This window comes from Scatophagus argus, chromosome 2 (assembly GCF_020382885.2).
Source record: "Scatophagus argus isolate fScaArg1 chromosome 2, fScaArg1.pri, whole genome shotgun sequence".
Taxonomy (NCBI): domain Eukaryota; kingdom Metazoa; phylum Chordata; class Actinopteri; family Scatophagidae; genus Scatophagus; species Scatophagus argus.
Genome location: NC_058494.1, coordinates 2,219,624 through 2,237,461, shown reverse-complemented (window position 1 = coordinate 2,237,461; position 17,838 = coordinate 2,219,624). Strand labels below are relative to the sequence as shown.

Sequence of the window (17,838 nt, the reverse complement as noted above, 5' to 3'; positions counted from 1 at the left end):
AACCTCAGATGCATAACAAACAAAATTATACTCACAATTTTACTCAGACTGGAGGAAAAAAAAAAAAAAACTCTTGAAGACAGAACTCTCACACCATGAACAAAATATATTTTTTTAAATGACTTCGACCCCACTCGACTCCCCTCTCTGAAATAAAGACAGAACAGAGGTACGTAGTAGTAAAAATCTGATTTTTATTTGATCAATCACCCACTGTTCAGCTCATATTAAATCTCTGCTATAAGTTAAATATTTACACCATTCAAGGCCCTTCACAAAATTCATCATGATCATCTTTACAAAGAAATCTATTTACATTGTACAAAACATTGCATACATGATCATCCATACACCAAACCCTATTTCCCTTGCAAAAACAAACAACAAAAAGCAGTCAAATTTTCTTCATTTGTTGTTTTTTCCCCCAAGTTGTGCATTTCTCACTGGTATCATGCCCCACTCCAAAAACCCAGTGTTTTTTTTTTTTTTCCTTTTATTTCCCCCATTTTCAGACAGGCAATTACTAAGTCACAGTCAACTGGTCAGCTACTGAATCACTCATCAGGACTGTCAGTGAGGCAGGGAGTTCAAGTCCTCAGTCAATCAGATCACTGTTATTTAACATGTTTAAGATTCCTATAAAGCATCTCAGTTGTCTGTCCAAGTTGATGAAAATAAATCCAAGCCGATGGAAGACAACAGAAGTAACTGGCAACCAATCAAAGTTAAGAAAATACAGTTACTTTTATTAGTGTCCATTTCAAAGCATTTTCTAGAAGGGCTGGCTTCAGACAAGGCATGCTGGGAATGAGAAACTAATGCCGGATAAAGCTTCATGTAGGAGGACACGAGCATTGCTTTCCTTTGTCGTCTTGGTTAGGCTTTTGATACAGTGTGGTGAATTTGATTCTGCTGCTTCACCAAACAATCTGTTAGATTGCTGCATTAGCTTCAAGCTTGAAGTGGCCCTTTCACTGGGGTTAGTAAAAAATGCTTTTCACAGTGCAAATGTGAAGAAAAAGCTAATATAATACAAGATGTCAGTGTCAATTTTAGCATGTGCCTGTAGAAGCTTTACTTGCATCTCACTGGGATTTGAGAACGTTTCCACCTTTTGTCACCTTTTTGTCTGTTGCTCAAGACATCTGCCTAACGGCTCTTCAGACTGACTGATATAATATGTCCAACAAGTGCTTCTCACTGAAACAGGACCTGACTCACAGACGGTGTACGTACCAACACTTTACCTGGTTCATTACACTGATGACGTGACTGAATCCTCCACCAATGACTCTTTGGTGAATGAGCTAATCAGTCTGGCTAACAGATGATTGAAAATGTCTAATAAGAGCTTGACTCAATAGTTGGAGTTGATGTGATTGATTTCAGAAATGAACAGAGTGGTTTAGAAAAGACCTGAGAGCCCAAAAGATAGAGAGACAGTGTGTAAACACAATGAAAGACAGAGACAGAGAGCAACATGTTTCCAGTTCAGTGTTGGTCCAAAAGGTCATTCTGAGGACCGGCAACTTCAACCTCCACACCGACCATCTGGAGTATCTATGTGTCTACATGAAAGTTACAAAGTTTGACAAAGGCATGTTTTGGCTGAGACGAACAATTTTGGGTTGAAGCTGCCACTCTGACTCGATCATGTTGGAGGTGCACTGACACTGACTGGCTCATATCAGAAACATGTTGTTTCCTTAAAAGGACAGTATCAGTTTGATAGATTTGTAAACTTATAGTATGGATGTATTTCTTGGCATGTGTTAATCAGTGTGTACGTCTTCATACAGTCACCGTGTTGTTCTCTGTGCCCCCCTGTCTTCTTCATACAGCCACTATGTTGTTCATCTCCCATTTCTGAGTGGTTTTACTGGTGTCACAGTCTGATATGAACACTTTGTGGAGCAGGTCAGAGCGGTCCAGACATTTTCCTGTTAGGAGAACACAGATGAACGTTACTACTAGTGTCTGTTACAGACTTGTTATTTCACTACAACTTCTCCCATGCAGATCCCAAGAATCCATTTAATAAGTGGATGTATTCATAGGTACTTAACCAGAGTATTTAAGCTGTTATGTCTGAAAGAGGAGGTCTGGACTACAGCACAGCTACATGTAGCAGCTTATAACATACAGAAAAATTAAATCTGTCGTACAACCCAATGTGTTAATAGGCACCTGCACTGTCTCAACAAATCATGTCAAGTCAAAAACACCATGCACACACGCACACAAAATATGACGGCAAACTGCAAGCTACCTTGTATCTTTGATATTTCTGCCCTCCAAGTTTCTGTTGCTAATCAGCTCACACAAACACATATTTGCTCTGGTAATGACAGCTCCAGTCTTGCCTGAGCTGCGATCTTAAACGTTACTACTTGTTCTGATCAGAGGTCAGCGTTTTTCTACTCTGACTGTATAAACGATCAATCGATCAAGAGCTGTTATTATCCCTGTTAAAAATAATGCTCATATTTACCTGTTGGCACATGAGTGAACCGGTGGAGATCCTGGATAGACAGAAGGACAGAGGGAGAGTGAATTCTTGTTCTTTCCAAAACATTTTCTGTTTCTGACCAGTGTGCTCACATCATTTCCTGTTTGCACACTCATGAGCAGAACTAAGTCAACTAAGGAGATTTATTGCTTTAATTGAGTGACTGACTGACTGAGTGCGTCTGCGTGTGTCTCACCTTGAAGTACTTCCACTCAGTGTACTGGTTCTGATCACAGTGTGTGATGATGACAGCTGAATTATCACTTCCTCTGGTCAAGCACTGGTCATACTGCATCAACTGGTTGGCTTCATTGATACGGAACAACTACACACACACACACACACACACACACACACACACACACATTAAAGGCTGTAACATGACCACAGTTTAGTTATACAACTGCAACAATTAGTTGATTGAATGATTAGCTAATCAAGAATTAGTTACAAACTACATTGTCAATCAATTAATCGCTTCAGTCATTTCCCAAGCAAAAATGTCAAACATCTGCTGGTTTCAGCTTCTTAAATGTAAGGATTTCCTGCATTTTTGTCATTTATGATAGTAAATGAAAAGTCTTTGGGTTCTGGTCTATTGGTTGAACAAAAGAAGCAATTTGAAGAAGTCAAGAAGAGCATTTCTCACAGTTTTATGACATTTTATAGACTAGATGATTAATCATGAAAAATAATCATAATGAAAGTAACTGAAATGGCAGCCCTAGTGAGTTAAATGGGAGTTTCCATCAAAACCTGCATGAAGTAAGACTTGACCACAACCACCAAAAAACTCTGCATTCTTTTCATTCTGTAACATTATCAGGTGTCTGTTCCAGAAAGTGGCTAAGTGAGTACTTATTCAGCTGAGCAAAACTGAGCTTTCAGTACAGAAACAGAAACGGTCAGATACTGTGATTACAGTTTTGAACAACGCTCTCTGTGGCTTACATTCATATATTACATGCCATGAATTCACCCTCAGCTCAAAATCAAATCTTTATGTTGCCTGAAGGGTTTTGACAGTGCAAATTTCACTTGCATTTGCCCTTAAAAATAGGTCTAGGCAAACTGGAAAAATAACCTACAAATGCAGTGTGTGAGTAAAAATTACATCCTACTGCTAACCTCTTCTAAACATTCAAAAACTTTTCTGTGAGGAAGCAGGCATTGAAGAGTGAGAAGAGGGTGAACACCACTGAGAAATGTAACAGTACATTACAGTTACAGTAGCTCCTGAATAGGGAAGTGTGTGATGTGTGTGAGGGTGAGTGAGTAAAGTGACAGTGAATGTGAATGGAGCACAAGAAAAATTTAGTAGTAAACGCACGATGCGGGTTACAGTGTGTCAGTTAATAAATGCTGCAGCTTCTCAAGACCAAGAAATGTCTTGTCTGTTGTTTCTTCAACAGCTGGAAAAGTGAACGGGGGTAATCAACTTGGGGGAAGAGAAAAATAAACATCTCCCCTGTGCTTCCTGACCACGGCTTGGAAGCTAAGAAGGGAAGGGTAATACGTGCAGACATTGCTAAAAGAGAAGGCCATGGAGTTTTGTTTTCAGCACAAAGAGAGATGATTTGAATCAGCGCAGTGACAGGTGTCAGAACACTTTACTGCACATTCAAAAAAAAAAAAAAATCTGTATGACATTTCAGACACACTGTTTCGACCCCTATCAATTAATAATGATTTCTCATGCTGTGCAGTTGGCTGAGCTGATCAACAACAACAGTTAAATCATACATGAGATGATGTGAACTACCGGTAAGCTGAAGTGTTGCTGTGAGTGAACACAGTGAACAACACAGTAAACACAGAGTGATATCCGACACAGCTTCACAGTTGGTTGAACTCACTCTGATCAGCTGTTTAAGGTTCATCAACTCAGAGCTCAGGGCTCAAAGCTGAATCTGCCTTCTGGGACAGAAGGCCCTGCATTGCTTTGTGAAAACTTGAACAAAAAAATGTTCTGTTGTTGCTGAACCATTTAGTTCAATGACGACATGTTTCTTAAAAACCTGCAAGTCTGTGACTGCTGGCTCCTGCTGGTAATAGAAATTAAAAAAAAATTGTGGTAGACACCAATGCATACCAAGAGTTGGACATCTGGAGAAAATGACTACTGCTACTGTACTGTAACTACTTTTGTGTTGTGATTGCTAAACTCAAGTCTACCAAGAGATAAAGCTCAGTTCTGATGGAACATGTCCAATTAAGAAGGATATCTGTTCATACATTTTAGCATATTTGTTCTACTATCCTCCATGCTAATTATAGACAGAAAGAAACCAGGCCAAGACTGAACACAGCTACAGGCGATAAAGAAACACACCGCATCGGACACTGTGTGTTTTATTACCTGGTTGCCCCCCATCCTGTGGCAAGGTCCCGTTTCCACATTGCCTCCATTGGTGTGTCCCATACTGTCGATACAGTAACTTGTCTCAAAGCCACGAATCTGGACAGGATATACATACACACTCAATCTTATGGCAAGGGATATTAAACAAAAATGTGTTATTGAAAAACCGTGAAACAAACAGCAACTGAACATGGGGTGTGTGTATGTGTGTGTTTGGGCTTACCTCCCCCCATTCCACATTTTTCGGAGGCAGAGGGTAGTGCACTGGAATGTCATATGCTATTTCCTCCATAAACCACTTGAAGCTCTTGCATCGATGTTCCTCCCTGACAAAAGGTCCGGGGAACAATCAGCAAACAATTAATATACAAACACTGAACTTACAACTTCTAGAGATGCTACTAATAATAATGATACATTAAATAACAAATTCTAAAAATAAAAAGGCAGGAATTGCATTAATTTCAGCTTATACCAAATGTTAAGAATTTTTAGTGTGTGTGAAGATAAGTTTAAACCTTCAAGACATCTTTTTAAAAAGCAGGGTAAAATTCTGTTTTATTTTTAATCTAAGTTTAGATACCTTAAAATACACCTTTCTTTCTTCTTTTTACAGTGCAGTTATGGTTCTTATAATGCCGAGGTAAAGAGCTTCCTGATATGGCACCTATACACTGAGCAATGCAAATTTCCCAGCTTATTTCATGTCACACTGATATGGATCAAATAAAGCTTTGGATGTGTCTGCGTGTGTAACACTAGTTTTGATGCTTGTCAGGTTGCTCATGTAAATGTGTGGTGAGGTATGGCGTTGCAAAGAAAAAAGTACAAGCAGAGCCGTGTCATGGACTCGTATCGTTTGAGCATGTAGCAAAACAGCTGAACAAACTTTGGTCACAGCACAGACATTTGTACTTTCTGTGTTATATCTTGCTGTATTCTGACTGGGTGGTTTGTAGACATGGGGTGTATCAGCAGTCATGTTGTCAGGCGAGATAGAAGAAAACAAGTCTAAATGAACTGAGCATAAAGCGTAGATATTTTGTCGTGCGTATGTCATACCTGAAGCGTTTGAGCTCACTGATGTCTCCGTAGGCTAGAGTGAGAGTTTCAGGACGACTGGCATAGAAGAAGTCTTTATATTCATCCCACCATACCTCCACCACACGAACATAGTTCTGCACATATACAATTATTACACATTATATGACGTGAAAATACTTTACACAATATAAAATACAAATTTGTGATTTTATCTGCTGTAATAACGGATTACATCTAGGTTTAATTACACTTTGTAACATACAGAGAACCAACTGACAAGTGCCTTTGCATTGGAGCCATTGTTTTCCTGTTTATAATTTTAGGAAAATTTCTATTCTACCTTCAGAGTTGGTGACGATCCAACATGTGCAGGTGGAGGGTTGCCTTGCCATCCCTGAAGTCTGTAAATATGGCCGACACGAGAACATGGCACAAAGAGCAGCTGGCCGCCACACTGCCAGATCTATATAAACACAGAGAAATTTAAAGAAATCCAAGAATACCACTGTAAACCCTTTTAAACGGCGTATGTGAGGCTATTCAGCCTCATAGTCTATAAACAAGACAACTCCATGTCTACCTTGTAGGATATTTCAAAATTTTCTCCTCCCCATATCTGCAGTCCTGGGTCATAGAGTCCCAGCTCAAAGAAGAAGTCTCTCTCTATAGCAAAGAGGCCACCTGCCATGGCTGGAGACCTACCAGTGAAAAGACAGGCACAAACACATCCACATAGAGACACATACTCAAACTGGTGCATCACCGTGTGGCTCCAAATTATTTTCTAGGCATCTGTGAAAATCAAATAATCCCAATTCTACAGGTTGGTCTGAAAATCAGGCATTAATAGTTCATTTCTGTCTGAATATTAGCTTCTACATCGCCTTTACTAAAAGCAGTCAGTCACTTATTGTGTTAATAACTATGAGAACACAGAGCATGTCAGATCAGACTGACAGGAGAAGCAAAATAGGTAATTAGTGAAAGCAAATTTGATAATGAAAGACAGGAAGACATGATGAATGAAACAAGCGATTGGGGACAAGGTGGGGGTGAGGGTGCCCCATTCCGAACCCGATTCACACCAGAAGCTCCTCTGTGGACTCAACACGGACTTGTCATCAGTGTCGTGGCTTTTAGAATAGGAGCCAGTCTATTCTTGCTGAGGGAAATATTGCTATGTTGTCATAGCCCAAGTCCCTGTAGTTCAAGTGGGCTTAAAAGAAAAAGGACAGAAGGAAGTAATTTGGTCTTAATTTAAACCAAAAACATCAGAAGGTCAGTAGGAGTCATAAATTTCACCAAATGAAACAAATGAGGCCCACATCACACTGCAATGAAGCACCAATTAACACCCAATAGTAGAAACGTTACAGCACAGAAGCGTCAGTGGACAGGACAGCAGTAAGCTACTCCCCATCAGATTTAGTTGGTTAGTTGTGCTATGCAGCAAGGGTTAGACTGGTTATTTAAATTTTCCAAATGTAAATATATGAAGAGTGTATTAAAAATCAGCTTTTGGTACCCACACACCCGCTCTTAATATTTCTGTTTTTGAGGTTAATTTTGAGCAGTTCCACTGAGAGGAGTTGGTTTTCTTTATATTTTGGTTTACAGTTCTTCTAATTAGTTGGGGTATTTATTTTTATTTGCCTTTGTGTTGACATTGTCCAGATTAGCCACTGGGTTTCTGTACCTATAAGGGTCAGTATGAGTTTTTCGGAGTTTTTTTTCTCTGTCTCCCAGAGGAATTCTCTTCCAGAGCATGCTCCAGTCCCAGGCTCCTCTAGCAAAGCCATCCTGGTCTCCTCCCCCTTGGGGCTCGATGGTGAACTTCTGGCCATGGATGGAGTCGATCAGAGGCACCGTACACACCGTTCTGACAGAGTGGGGGTAGGGGCAGTGCATACAAGATACACGAGGGAAAGATGTGCAGGGATGGTATAGATGCAGGGAGAAAAACAGGCAAACACAAACAGCAGTGCAAAGAAGACACAAAGACATGGAGTGGGATATCAAAGACCAAGACAGAGTAAGGCACAGTGAAGGAAAGGACGGGTGGGATGAAGGGATGGGAAATGGAGACACAAACAGAACAGGGATGAGTGTCAGCATGCTAACAGCTTGGTGTGTACCGGTAGGGCTCGGTGGTATGTGTTCTCTTGGACTTCTCTCTCTGGCTAAGAGGTATTCTCTTCCAGAGCAGGCTCCAGTCCCATGCTCCTCTAGCCAGGCCGTCCTCATCTCCACCTTGCTGGGGCTCCGTAGTGTACTCATTACCATCTATATAGTCTATCAGTGGCACTGTACATACTGTCCTACACACACACACACGCACGCGCACACACACACACAAACACACCACACACCTCTGTCTGTATTGGAGTGTGATGAATAGTTGAAAATTTTGTTCAAATGTAGTGTAGCAGAATTTTACAGTTGAGATATGGAACTCAGACATGCATCTTGAGTCATTACTAAACCTGACAGCACTGTGATTTTGTTTTGCATTGCATAAAGCAGGAGTGCTGCTTCTCCTATGGGGCTATACAGGAAATGGGAAATTCAAAAAATGAATGGTTCATTGAAAAAATTAACAGTGCAGCCAATATTTGTGACTAGACGTCTTACGCGTAAAAATACGGTATGAATGATTAACAATCCTGCACACTGTCAAACCTGCCTGCTGAACATCTACACCCAGAAACAATGCAGACCGTTTCTTCAATCATCTCACCCAGCTGACTGAAATATGTGACATCTCAGCACTGTGAGCAAAAACAGATTTAATGCAGAGATAAAAATGACTTTAAAAAAAAAGGGAAACAACTGGAGAACTAATGGAAATGTAGACATCTGCAAAATATAAGCTACCCACAAATCTCCATTGCTGGAGAAGAAGTAAACCTTGTTACAAAGGGATTAAGTCTTTGAGCGGGCTGCAAAGTTATCCTTTAGTTTAGAATAAAGGTAAGATATGGGAAATGCAACTGGACACTGTCGTGATGACCATGCTACATGTAAAAAAAAACAAAAAGAAGAAAAGAAAACAGAAGAAACTGCAGCATGAAATATTTAATCTGAGAAATAATATTTTTTGAGCCTGTGTGTACCATACTCAAAAACTACCAACCCTATAAAACAAGACAGATGTTCAGAAAAGAAAAGGTATGAGATGATAAATGGACTGTATGTGAGTAATAAACTGGTCTGTAAAACATCTCTGGTGACTGAAAGCCTTTATAAACTCATGTGAGGTAGAGCATGTGCGTGTGTGTGTGTGTGTGTGTGTGTTACCTGTCTTTTGAAATAGGAGCAATCAGAGGAGCATACCAGTTGATTCCAACCTCACAGTGGGCATCAAGGTATATCAGCACCTAGAAAACAAACACACACAAACACTAATGTCTGTGGTCCTTCCCCTTCAAAGAAAATGGTGTCATTCTGACCAATGATATAAACTGTTCTATTCATTCATTCATTTTCTATAGCGCTTATCCGTCAGGACCGAGGGGGGGCTGGAGCCAATCCCAGCTGACTACGGGTGAGAGGTGGGGTACACGCTGGACTGTTGTGGAAAATTCTCTGCTGCTGGTGAAAAATGACTTCTGCTGGCCGACAAGGACTTTATTTTCTCCACGAAGCAAAGGTCAATCAACACACATTCACATGGTCAGATTGATTGAAAGACTCCGAACATGTGGAGACCTAAACATTTATACCTGAGGAATGCTCCTAAGGTATGTTTCACAATCTTCTGTGTGCCGCAGGAGTCAGTGCCTCTACTCGGAGCGTTTTCACGCTTTTCCGTCTGTTACCGGTACTGGCATTGACTTCCTGGGGTGTCCTGCAGGATTTTGCACGCAGGCGGGAGGTTTAAGAAGTCTAGACATGATAATTTAAAACACAAAAGGACCTGGTCTCTTTGTGAGAAAGCAAGATGTGGCTCATCTCATGTAGTTGATCACAAGAAAATTGAAATTATCATTACAGTCACTGGTCAATCACAGGACTAACACACAGAGACAGACAATCACACACGCTCACTCACACCTAGGGGCAACGTAGAGTAGCCAATTAACCTAATGTGCATGTCTTTGGGATTGTGGGAGGAAGCCAGAGAACACAGAGAAAATCCACACAGGCACAGGGAGAACAGAAGGGCCCAGACTGGGATTCGAACCTGGAACCCTTTCGCTATGAGGCAACATGCCACCATAAACTGTTCCAAGTTAACCAAATACATCAGGCTTATTTTGTTTAGTCTAAATCATTTTCAGTTGATTCAGTTCCATAAAGCAAATCTATGGAACTGAGACACTTCCAAAAGTGTGCAATGGGGTTGAGGTCAGGGCTCTGTGTGGGCAAGTTCTTCCACACCAAACTCATCCAACCATGTTTTTATGGACTTTATTTTGTGCACTGGGACACAGTCATGCTGGAATAGAAAAGGTCCTTCATTGTCCAAAATGTCTTGGTATGCTGAAGCTGAAGATTTCCCTTCAGTGGAAGTAAGGGGCTGAGCCCAACCCCTGAAAAACATCTCTTTACCATACTGGAATTCAATAATAAAGGAGGTTTGCTCCAATATTTTTGTCCATATTGTGTAGTTCAAGCTCAGTTACTATGGCAACGTATGCTGGGAAACCAACCTGGTCCAGAGCAAGCTAATTCTCGGGCTAAGCCTCGGTGAATACTTAACCATAGTTCCCGTAACACTGACCCAACAAAGGAGTGATGAGCTATCACATTATTTGACTTTATCAACCACTATCAGTCAATAAAACAATGTTTAAACAACTAATAAATACATTATACAGTGAGAAATGAAGATATACACCCACATACGAGGTTAATTATATGGCATTTGATATTGATATTTATAATATAGTTAACAGAAGAATTGCAAAAAATTGTATTGACCACAAATGTTGTATTTAAATCCACTCTTCTATCCTGCATTTTCCCAATAGGAAAGTATGTTCAAAATGGATTGGTTTATACATTTAAAATATTGTTTAAAAAGTGAACTGTGATGAGTTTAGTGGGTATATGTTTTTTCTAATGAATAATAATAACCAATAATAAGTTTATCAGTAAATGACCTCAATTCATGGAAGTTTTTTCATTCCTTTCATGTTGATGTTTCAAAGTACCCTCCTACCCAGTTAAAAAGCTGCATTTATTAAAATCATTCAAATATACATGTAACAGGTTGGAAATGACCAATTTATGAAGTTCATTCAAGTCAGGAGTTGGACTTTAATCCCGATTATTTTTTATGGACCATGTCTCTGGTTTGAGGTGAGGCCCAGAAGACAGAAAGTGGATCTGAAATGTTGTATGTGAATAAAGCCACTGAGAAATATTCATACACTAATAACAGTTGCTGTGGTACGAGCAGCAGCAGTGCACAAGCAGCAGCATACCTGTCCTTTAGAGGCCTTCTTCGCTCCTATACTCCTGGCTTGGATCAGTCCTTCTCTCTTTTCATTTCTGAAGAGTTTTACAAGACCATTCCATTGCTTGATGTACTCTTCCAAACGCTCCTTCAGATGGACTACACATACACACACCAGCAAAGGTAAGCCACCAACACACGTGTTTGTTTGACAATATCTGGGACTTGATAAAGCGATTCCAGTCATCATCTTAATAGAGGGTCAACTTATCACTCCTCATCCCACCATCGTAACCACATGCTGCTCAGCTATTTTGGACTCTGCTTCAAAAGTCTTGACAAAATCTTCATGTTATCAATGTGAAAAACTGGTGATTTAGTGAGAGAGACAATGAATCTCTTCCTAACTAAACCAAGGTGCTGAGAGCACCCTCCATAATCTGATGACTTTTTTGCGCACTAATGAATTGTTCAAGAGACAATAACAAGATAAGAAGAAGAATACATCTAATATGACATTTTTTCCCGATAATGTATGCGATCAAAGAAACTCACCTTTGTTGCTGAAGTCATCTATCATAACTATCTCAGCCAGGTATTTTCTGGGAGTCCTCTTGATGACACTGTGAACGGTTCGCATCAGCGTAGACCAGCCTTCATTATGGAAGACTATCACCACACTGGAAGTCAGCAGTCTTTCATCATAATGCCAGTATTTACACCTGAAGAGGTGAGACAGAATGACAACAGCAGGTCAGTTACATGTTCCCACTAAAAAAATGTTACTGCTATCTTTATCTCCAAAGTCAAAATTAATATTGCTGTGCAGAAATAACAAGAACCTCACTGAGGTCTGTGTGGGAGCTACTAATTAGCTACAGCTGACAGCAGGGTCAAATTCTATGTCAAATCTTATGATTACAAAAACATTACCTATTGTTAAGCTTTTGTTAACAGCGTATGCAAAAGCTTTCAAAAGGGGCATGCCACCAGTGTTATACGTAAAAAGTCAGTTTACTAGTAAGTACTGAATACTGCTCAGCACGTGAAAACAGTTATGTGCCTTCTGTGTCTCTGGAGGAGCTTGGACTAAGAGGAAAGGGTGAGTGCACTGGAGTCCAAGATATGAGAAAGTTGATAGTTGTTAGTCCATTTTTGTTGTGGGAGTCATTTCCATGTTTTCCCCCTAAGCAATCTCTATAATTTATACATGGAAGATACCATCAGCATACTTATTCCCACTTACAAGGCTCTCATTAGTTGAATATTTCTCCAACTGGTGAAAGCAGCTGTAAGTGATCACAACAACAGAGCTTCACATATGAATCACTAAACAAATATGGAATTTGACTAGCTTTAGATTTGCGTTGTGCTAAAATTACGACTAATTAATTTAAGGTGTGCCAAAAGAGGTGTGAGCTGTACCACAACATGTTGCTGCTCGAGCTGCCAGTTAATGCTAACAAACTTTTCTCATAATTGCACGCTGAGGTGGCGTTCAAGCTAACTTTACTCCTACAGAGATGCCACTGCTGAGGGCTGCTGCAATAACCTACATTGTGATCCAGTAAAAAAAGTTAAACCTGTCCAAGTGATGGGTTAGAGGGCAGATACCTGCAAGTACCCAGCATGAACATCATATTTCTACTGACTACATTTAAAAACTGTCATGACTATAGTTAAAATAACTGTTAGTAGTAACTTTCTAGTAACTAGTAACTTACTAGTAACATAGTAACTTTCATTATGAGCATCTGCCAACACGTTAAGTGCGGCTGTGACAGACTACTGACACGCATTAACTGTCTGCCTTTGTTAAACTCAGCAGACTTATTTCAACACAACGCTGGTGATATGATGAAACATAAACACACATGATTTTGTAAGGTGCCACAAATATGGATCCACCCTTAAGTACATATCCCTTCCTCTACAAGATAAAAGCTGTTGTACACACTTTCTTGTTTGATTCACAAATGGTCTGTTAATGGAGGGTTTTTCATGTTCATTGCTGGATATTACCTTAGAGGCAACAGTGAAAAACACTGCTGGCTTGTGCTGACTCACAAGTAAAGTTATGTCAAACATAATGCATCCATGAGCTTAACCATCCTGTGTAATCTGTGTCTGTCAAACCGGTTAAAAGGCAGCTTGCTCAGTGAGGCGTGTATGAGCCAAACCCAGATGGCTTCCGTGAGTGTGTTTGCTTAAAATATAAGCTAATCAACAGGTGTTTGGGCTGGTGCTAGATATATTAGGCAAACAATCAGACGTGTGAATATTTACAGACACATTACTACAAAACGTGGAACACTAAGGATTATCTCCTGTTCTCCACTTTGTTTAGTGAATCGACTGTATTTATATAGCTTTTTTCTATTGCACAAACCAATCACACCACATCCTCCCACTCACATTCATACACTAATAAAAGATGCTGCCAAGCAAGGAGTACAACCTGCTCATCAGGAGCAATACAGTGTTTTATATCCAAAGCATTCCACAATAGTTCTGCGCTCTGCCATTCACACATCAGGAGCAATTTGGGGGTCGGTATCGTAGTTATGTATGTAGACTAGGGTAGGAAGATTAAACTTTTAATGCTGATGGGCCAAAGTAGGATAAAGTTACAAATTTGTGAAGTGATGCTCTAAGAGTAATACACACCATATGGATAAAAATATCAGGACACACATCTTCAGGTGTGCCATGGGCATGTTTGTCAGAGGTTGGCCTCAGTCCCTTACTTCCACTGAAGGGAATTCTTAATACTTCAGAATACCAAGACATTTTGGACAATGCTATGCTTCCAACTTTTTGGCAACAGCTTGGGGAAGGACCTTTTCTATTCCAGCATGACTGTGTCCCAGTGCACAAAGCAAAGTCAATAAAGACATGGTTGGATGAGTTTGGTGTGGAAAAACTTGACTGGCCCACACAGAGCCCTGACCTCAACCCCATCCAACACCTTTGGGATGAACTACAATGGAGACTGTGAGCCAGGCCTTGTCGCCCATTATCAGTACCTGATCCTACTAATGCTCTATTGCATGAATGGGCAAACATCCCACAGAAACACAAAATCTTATGGAAAGCCTTCCCAGAAGAGTGACAGCAGTTATAGCTGTAAAGGGGGGACCAACCCCAAATTAATGTGTCTTAATGTGTATGTATTTAGAATGCAATGTCACTAAAGACCCCGTTTGTGTAATGGTTGGGTGCCCCAATAATTTTGTCTGTACATTGTAGGTCTGATATCAGTGAAAACAAACAATACTTTGAGTGGCAAACTTGTAGTCAGGGTAAACTCACTCTTCATGGCGTATATCACTGATGGTTCTGTCTAGTGAGATCATGTCACTAGCCACCATGTTAAAGCCAAACTCTTTGATGGAAGCCTGGACAGCCTCCTTGTACTCTGGACCCAGGACAAAAGGCTTGGCTCCCTCTCCAGGACCATTGGGTACTCCTGGAGGCTCTGGTTCCTTGGGCTCCAAATTTCCCAGGATACCTTTCTTCAGAATAGGGCTTGAGTAGGAATGAGTGTGGGGTTTGAATGTCACATACTGCTGTTGGATCACCTGATTCTGGTTCGGCTGCTGGTCAGGGTTCAGGCCATGGTTTGCCCCCCCTAGAGACAATATCCAAAAAAGAAAAGATGACGAAAACGTGTGCACCAGCCTATAGTTCATGTCGAAGGTCAAGACCTTTTACACCTGCAATTGCTTTAGCCACTGACAATAAAAGCTTGGTTCTTGGGTCCAATGTCAGAATAGAGGTTCTTTATGGGATGTTTTAAAAAAAACAGAACCGCGTGTCTCACCATGTTTGAGTCTGATGGAGTTGAGGTCAACCTCCACCCCCTCCACATGAGGCCAAGGCACCACAGGTTTAAACTGACCTGCCAGATTTCCTTTGGGTAGCAAACTGTCATCCTATATGAAGGAACACAACAGAGGGTATTACACAGAAATTAAGAAATTCATGGAAAATAATAAAAGAATATGATTTTATATGACTTTGAACTTTGTTTTGAACTAAATGTGTTTTGAAAGACTAATTACAGCTAAAAAGAGCCTGTAACAAGTAGTCATTAACAGAGGAGGATGAGCACAGACTACACAATGTTCTGTTGCTTTGCCATGACAAGCAAACCTAAAGGTCATTTTGTACACTGGTCATTTTATACACTGCTCACATATTTACAGTATGGAGTCTGACTCCACCTCACCTAAAGTTCACAGGACTCCATTTTTCAGCAAACATAGTAGGTAGCAAGTGGGCAGAGTCATCATGACGTGACAATTAATGTAGACAACAGATAAGAATTGTCTGATCCAAATTTCAGAGATGACAGTGGCTTGATGAACTGATGAATCATTCAGGTTTACATAAAATCACATTGTGCACATGATGCATCCCATCCTCACACACTGCATGAGTAAATAGTTTTATACTAGTTCACAAATGTACAGCCCACAATATACAGTGCCAAATTGTGCATTTACAGTAACTACGGCACCTACTGCCTTTGACCGAAAAGTCCACCATCCATAGACAACTGAAGTAATACCTCAACCTTATAGCTGCAAAAAGACTGTGGACATGGCCACATGTACTCTTAACTGAGAGTCCCTATTGCTTATAAACCACTCCTTATGTCAATAAGTGGACCACAGTAAACTGTTGGTGTTATGATGACGTGCTCTAGCTTGCTGATATCTTCAACTATGGAGCACATTTACTCAAGTAATTCCCATATGGTCATTTTGTGGCATAATGTCACAGTTTCAATGATAATGTCAATGTTTGTCAGCGCATGCAAACCGTTAGCTTAGCACAGGTCCGCCTTTGCGACGCACAAACTATGGTGACATATGCGGATATGTGCATCCTGGAATGAAAATCTATGATTTAGGACTGTAATGTTAACAGTAACTTATGAATACTGATACCAAACGAGGTGTGGATACAACTATACATCAAAACGTGTTTAATCATTAAAGATACATAAGTATTATGCAGCTGGCGTTAATTGCTAGCTAGGAACCAATCTCCATGACAACCAATGTAGTAAGGCTAGCCAAAGAGCTGAATGAAAATTTGTTTTCATGCTTGTTATATTACGAGTGACGCTTTTAGTGTTGAAGACACGAAAATCTGCTACAACCCTTCTGCCACCATTAGTCTTCGTCCACTGACTTTGCATGACTAAATGTATTATACATTTTGACGTGTTGGGTTCGAGTTATGCTAGCACTGATAACTGTTAGGGACAGCAGTTAGTTCTCTCTGTTGGACACATGGGGTTAACTGGCTTTCTGTAGTGAACTCACCCGTTTTCCAAAAGGGTTTTCGTCGTTCGGTTTCGGCGACAGAGAAGACCAGAGCAGCACCAAACCAAGGAACGTCCCAATAACGAGTAAACTCCGTAGAATAAATCCTACTTTCAGCCTCATTTTGGAAGCTCTTCGTGGGTAGCCGGACTGCCCACAGTTAAGCTAGGTTAGCAATGAAGGGCTAACCGGCTGGCAGGATATCCAGGCAGCTAACGACCAGTTAGCTGCTGATGTTGCAAGTTCGAACAGCGAGGCTGGTACTAAATCGTCGACAGACAGCGATAGGAATACGACTTTTAATGTTTTGTATTCCACCAGGGTAGGGGAAACTGCTCCTTTCCGGCTCTTATCCCTGTCTTCTTCTTTACAGTTTGTCACCCTGACCTGCTACTGCTGACACCGCTCCAGCGTAGCAGCCCCCCCTTAGTGCTGTAGCTCTGCCTAACTGAGAAGCACACGCCTGTAGGGGCATTAAATACCCACCGCGAAAAGCAAGACCTTTCCTTTATATATTAACTATCCCGTAATATCTTAAATGTATTTAACATACCAACTGTAAATATTCAAACTGAGTCCCTCAGTTCCTGACATGACTTAAGGTGAAAAAGGGCTCACTCCTGGATTGTCGGGTATTACAGTAGCTGCAGGTGTGGGAGTGTGCAACAAGAGGTATGTCCAAGTGACGTGCAGGTCAATTATCACAAAGGCTGTGGCTGGTAAAGCTACATGCAGGAATGCACACATAACACTCTAAATGAGAAAACAACAAGCAGACAACAACAATGAATATAAAATTTCGAATATACATGGAGTGTGGAGGGAAGTGTGATAAAAACAAAGAATTAGAAAAATAATAAATTGGTGTACAGCTGTCAAGTCTGTTGTAAATTTCATCACAGTCTGAAGGCTACACAGGGATGTTTGGATCATAGTTGTGCAAGCACTACAAGTGACATCCCAAGACCGCAACCAAGACAGCATCGCCTCTTAGACATCATTTAACATGTCGCCATTCCTTAGACAAAGGCCCCATTAAATACACTGTATACACAACAATACACAACTTACCTAGTGATAGCGCTGGCATAATGCGCAACAGTATACCACAGAACCACAGAAACTGATCCCAGTTTCTGTGGTTCAACTAAACAGTTCACTGATCACATATATTGGTTTGAGGAAA

The 17,838-nt window shown here is 40.6% G+C and overlaps 1 protein-coding gene across 2 annotated transcripts; it reads right to left on the bottom strand.

The window, feature by feature from the left end:
- Positions 1-174: 174 nt before the first annotated feature.
- galnt7 (UDP-N-acetyl-alpha-D-galactosamine: polypeptide N-acetylgalactosaminyltransferase 7) lies at positions 175-17,339 on the bottom strand. 2 transcript variants are annotated; one of them, XM_046400566.1, is made up of 15 exons: positions 16,653-17,339; positions 15,140-15,251; positions 14,629-14,947; positions 11,872-12,038; positions 11,345-11,475; positions 9,213-9,292; positions 7,612-7,794; positions 6,496-6,613; positions 6,256-6,378; positions 5,934-6,049; positions 5,095-5,197; positions 4,869-4,967; positions 2,706-2,834; positions 2,492-2,522; positions 175-1,940 (listed from the first exon to the last, which is right to left on the bottom strand). In XM_046400566.1, exons 1-15 carry the CDS (start codon positions 16,773-16,775, stop codon positions 1,834-1,836), a joined length of 1,941 nt encoding a protein of 646 aa, XP_046256522.1. In that variant the 5' UTR covers positions 16,776-17,339; the 3' UTR covers positions 175-1,833. The 2 variants fall into 2 exon arrangements, with proteins under 2 accessions (XP_046256522.1, XP_046256514.1); XM_046400558.1 differs by lacking the exon at positions 7,612-7,794 and adding an exon at positions 8,051-8,233 and having other exon boundaries at positions 16,653-17,334.
- Between the last annotated feature and the right edge of the window lie 499 nt (positions 17,340-17,838).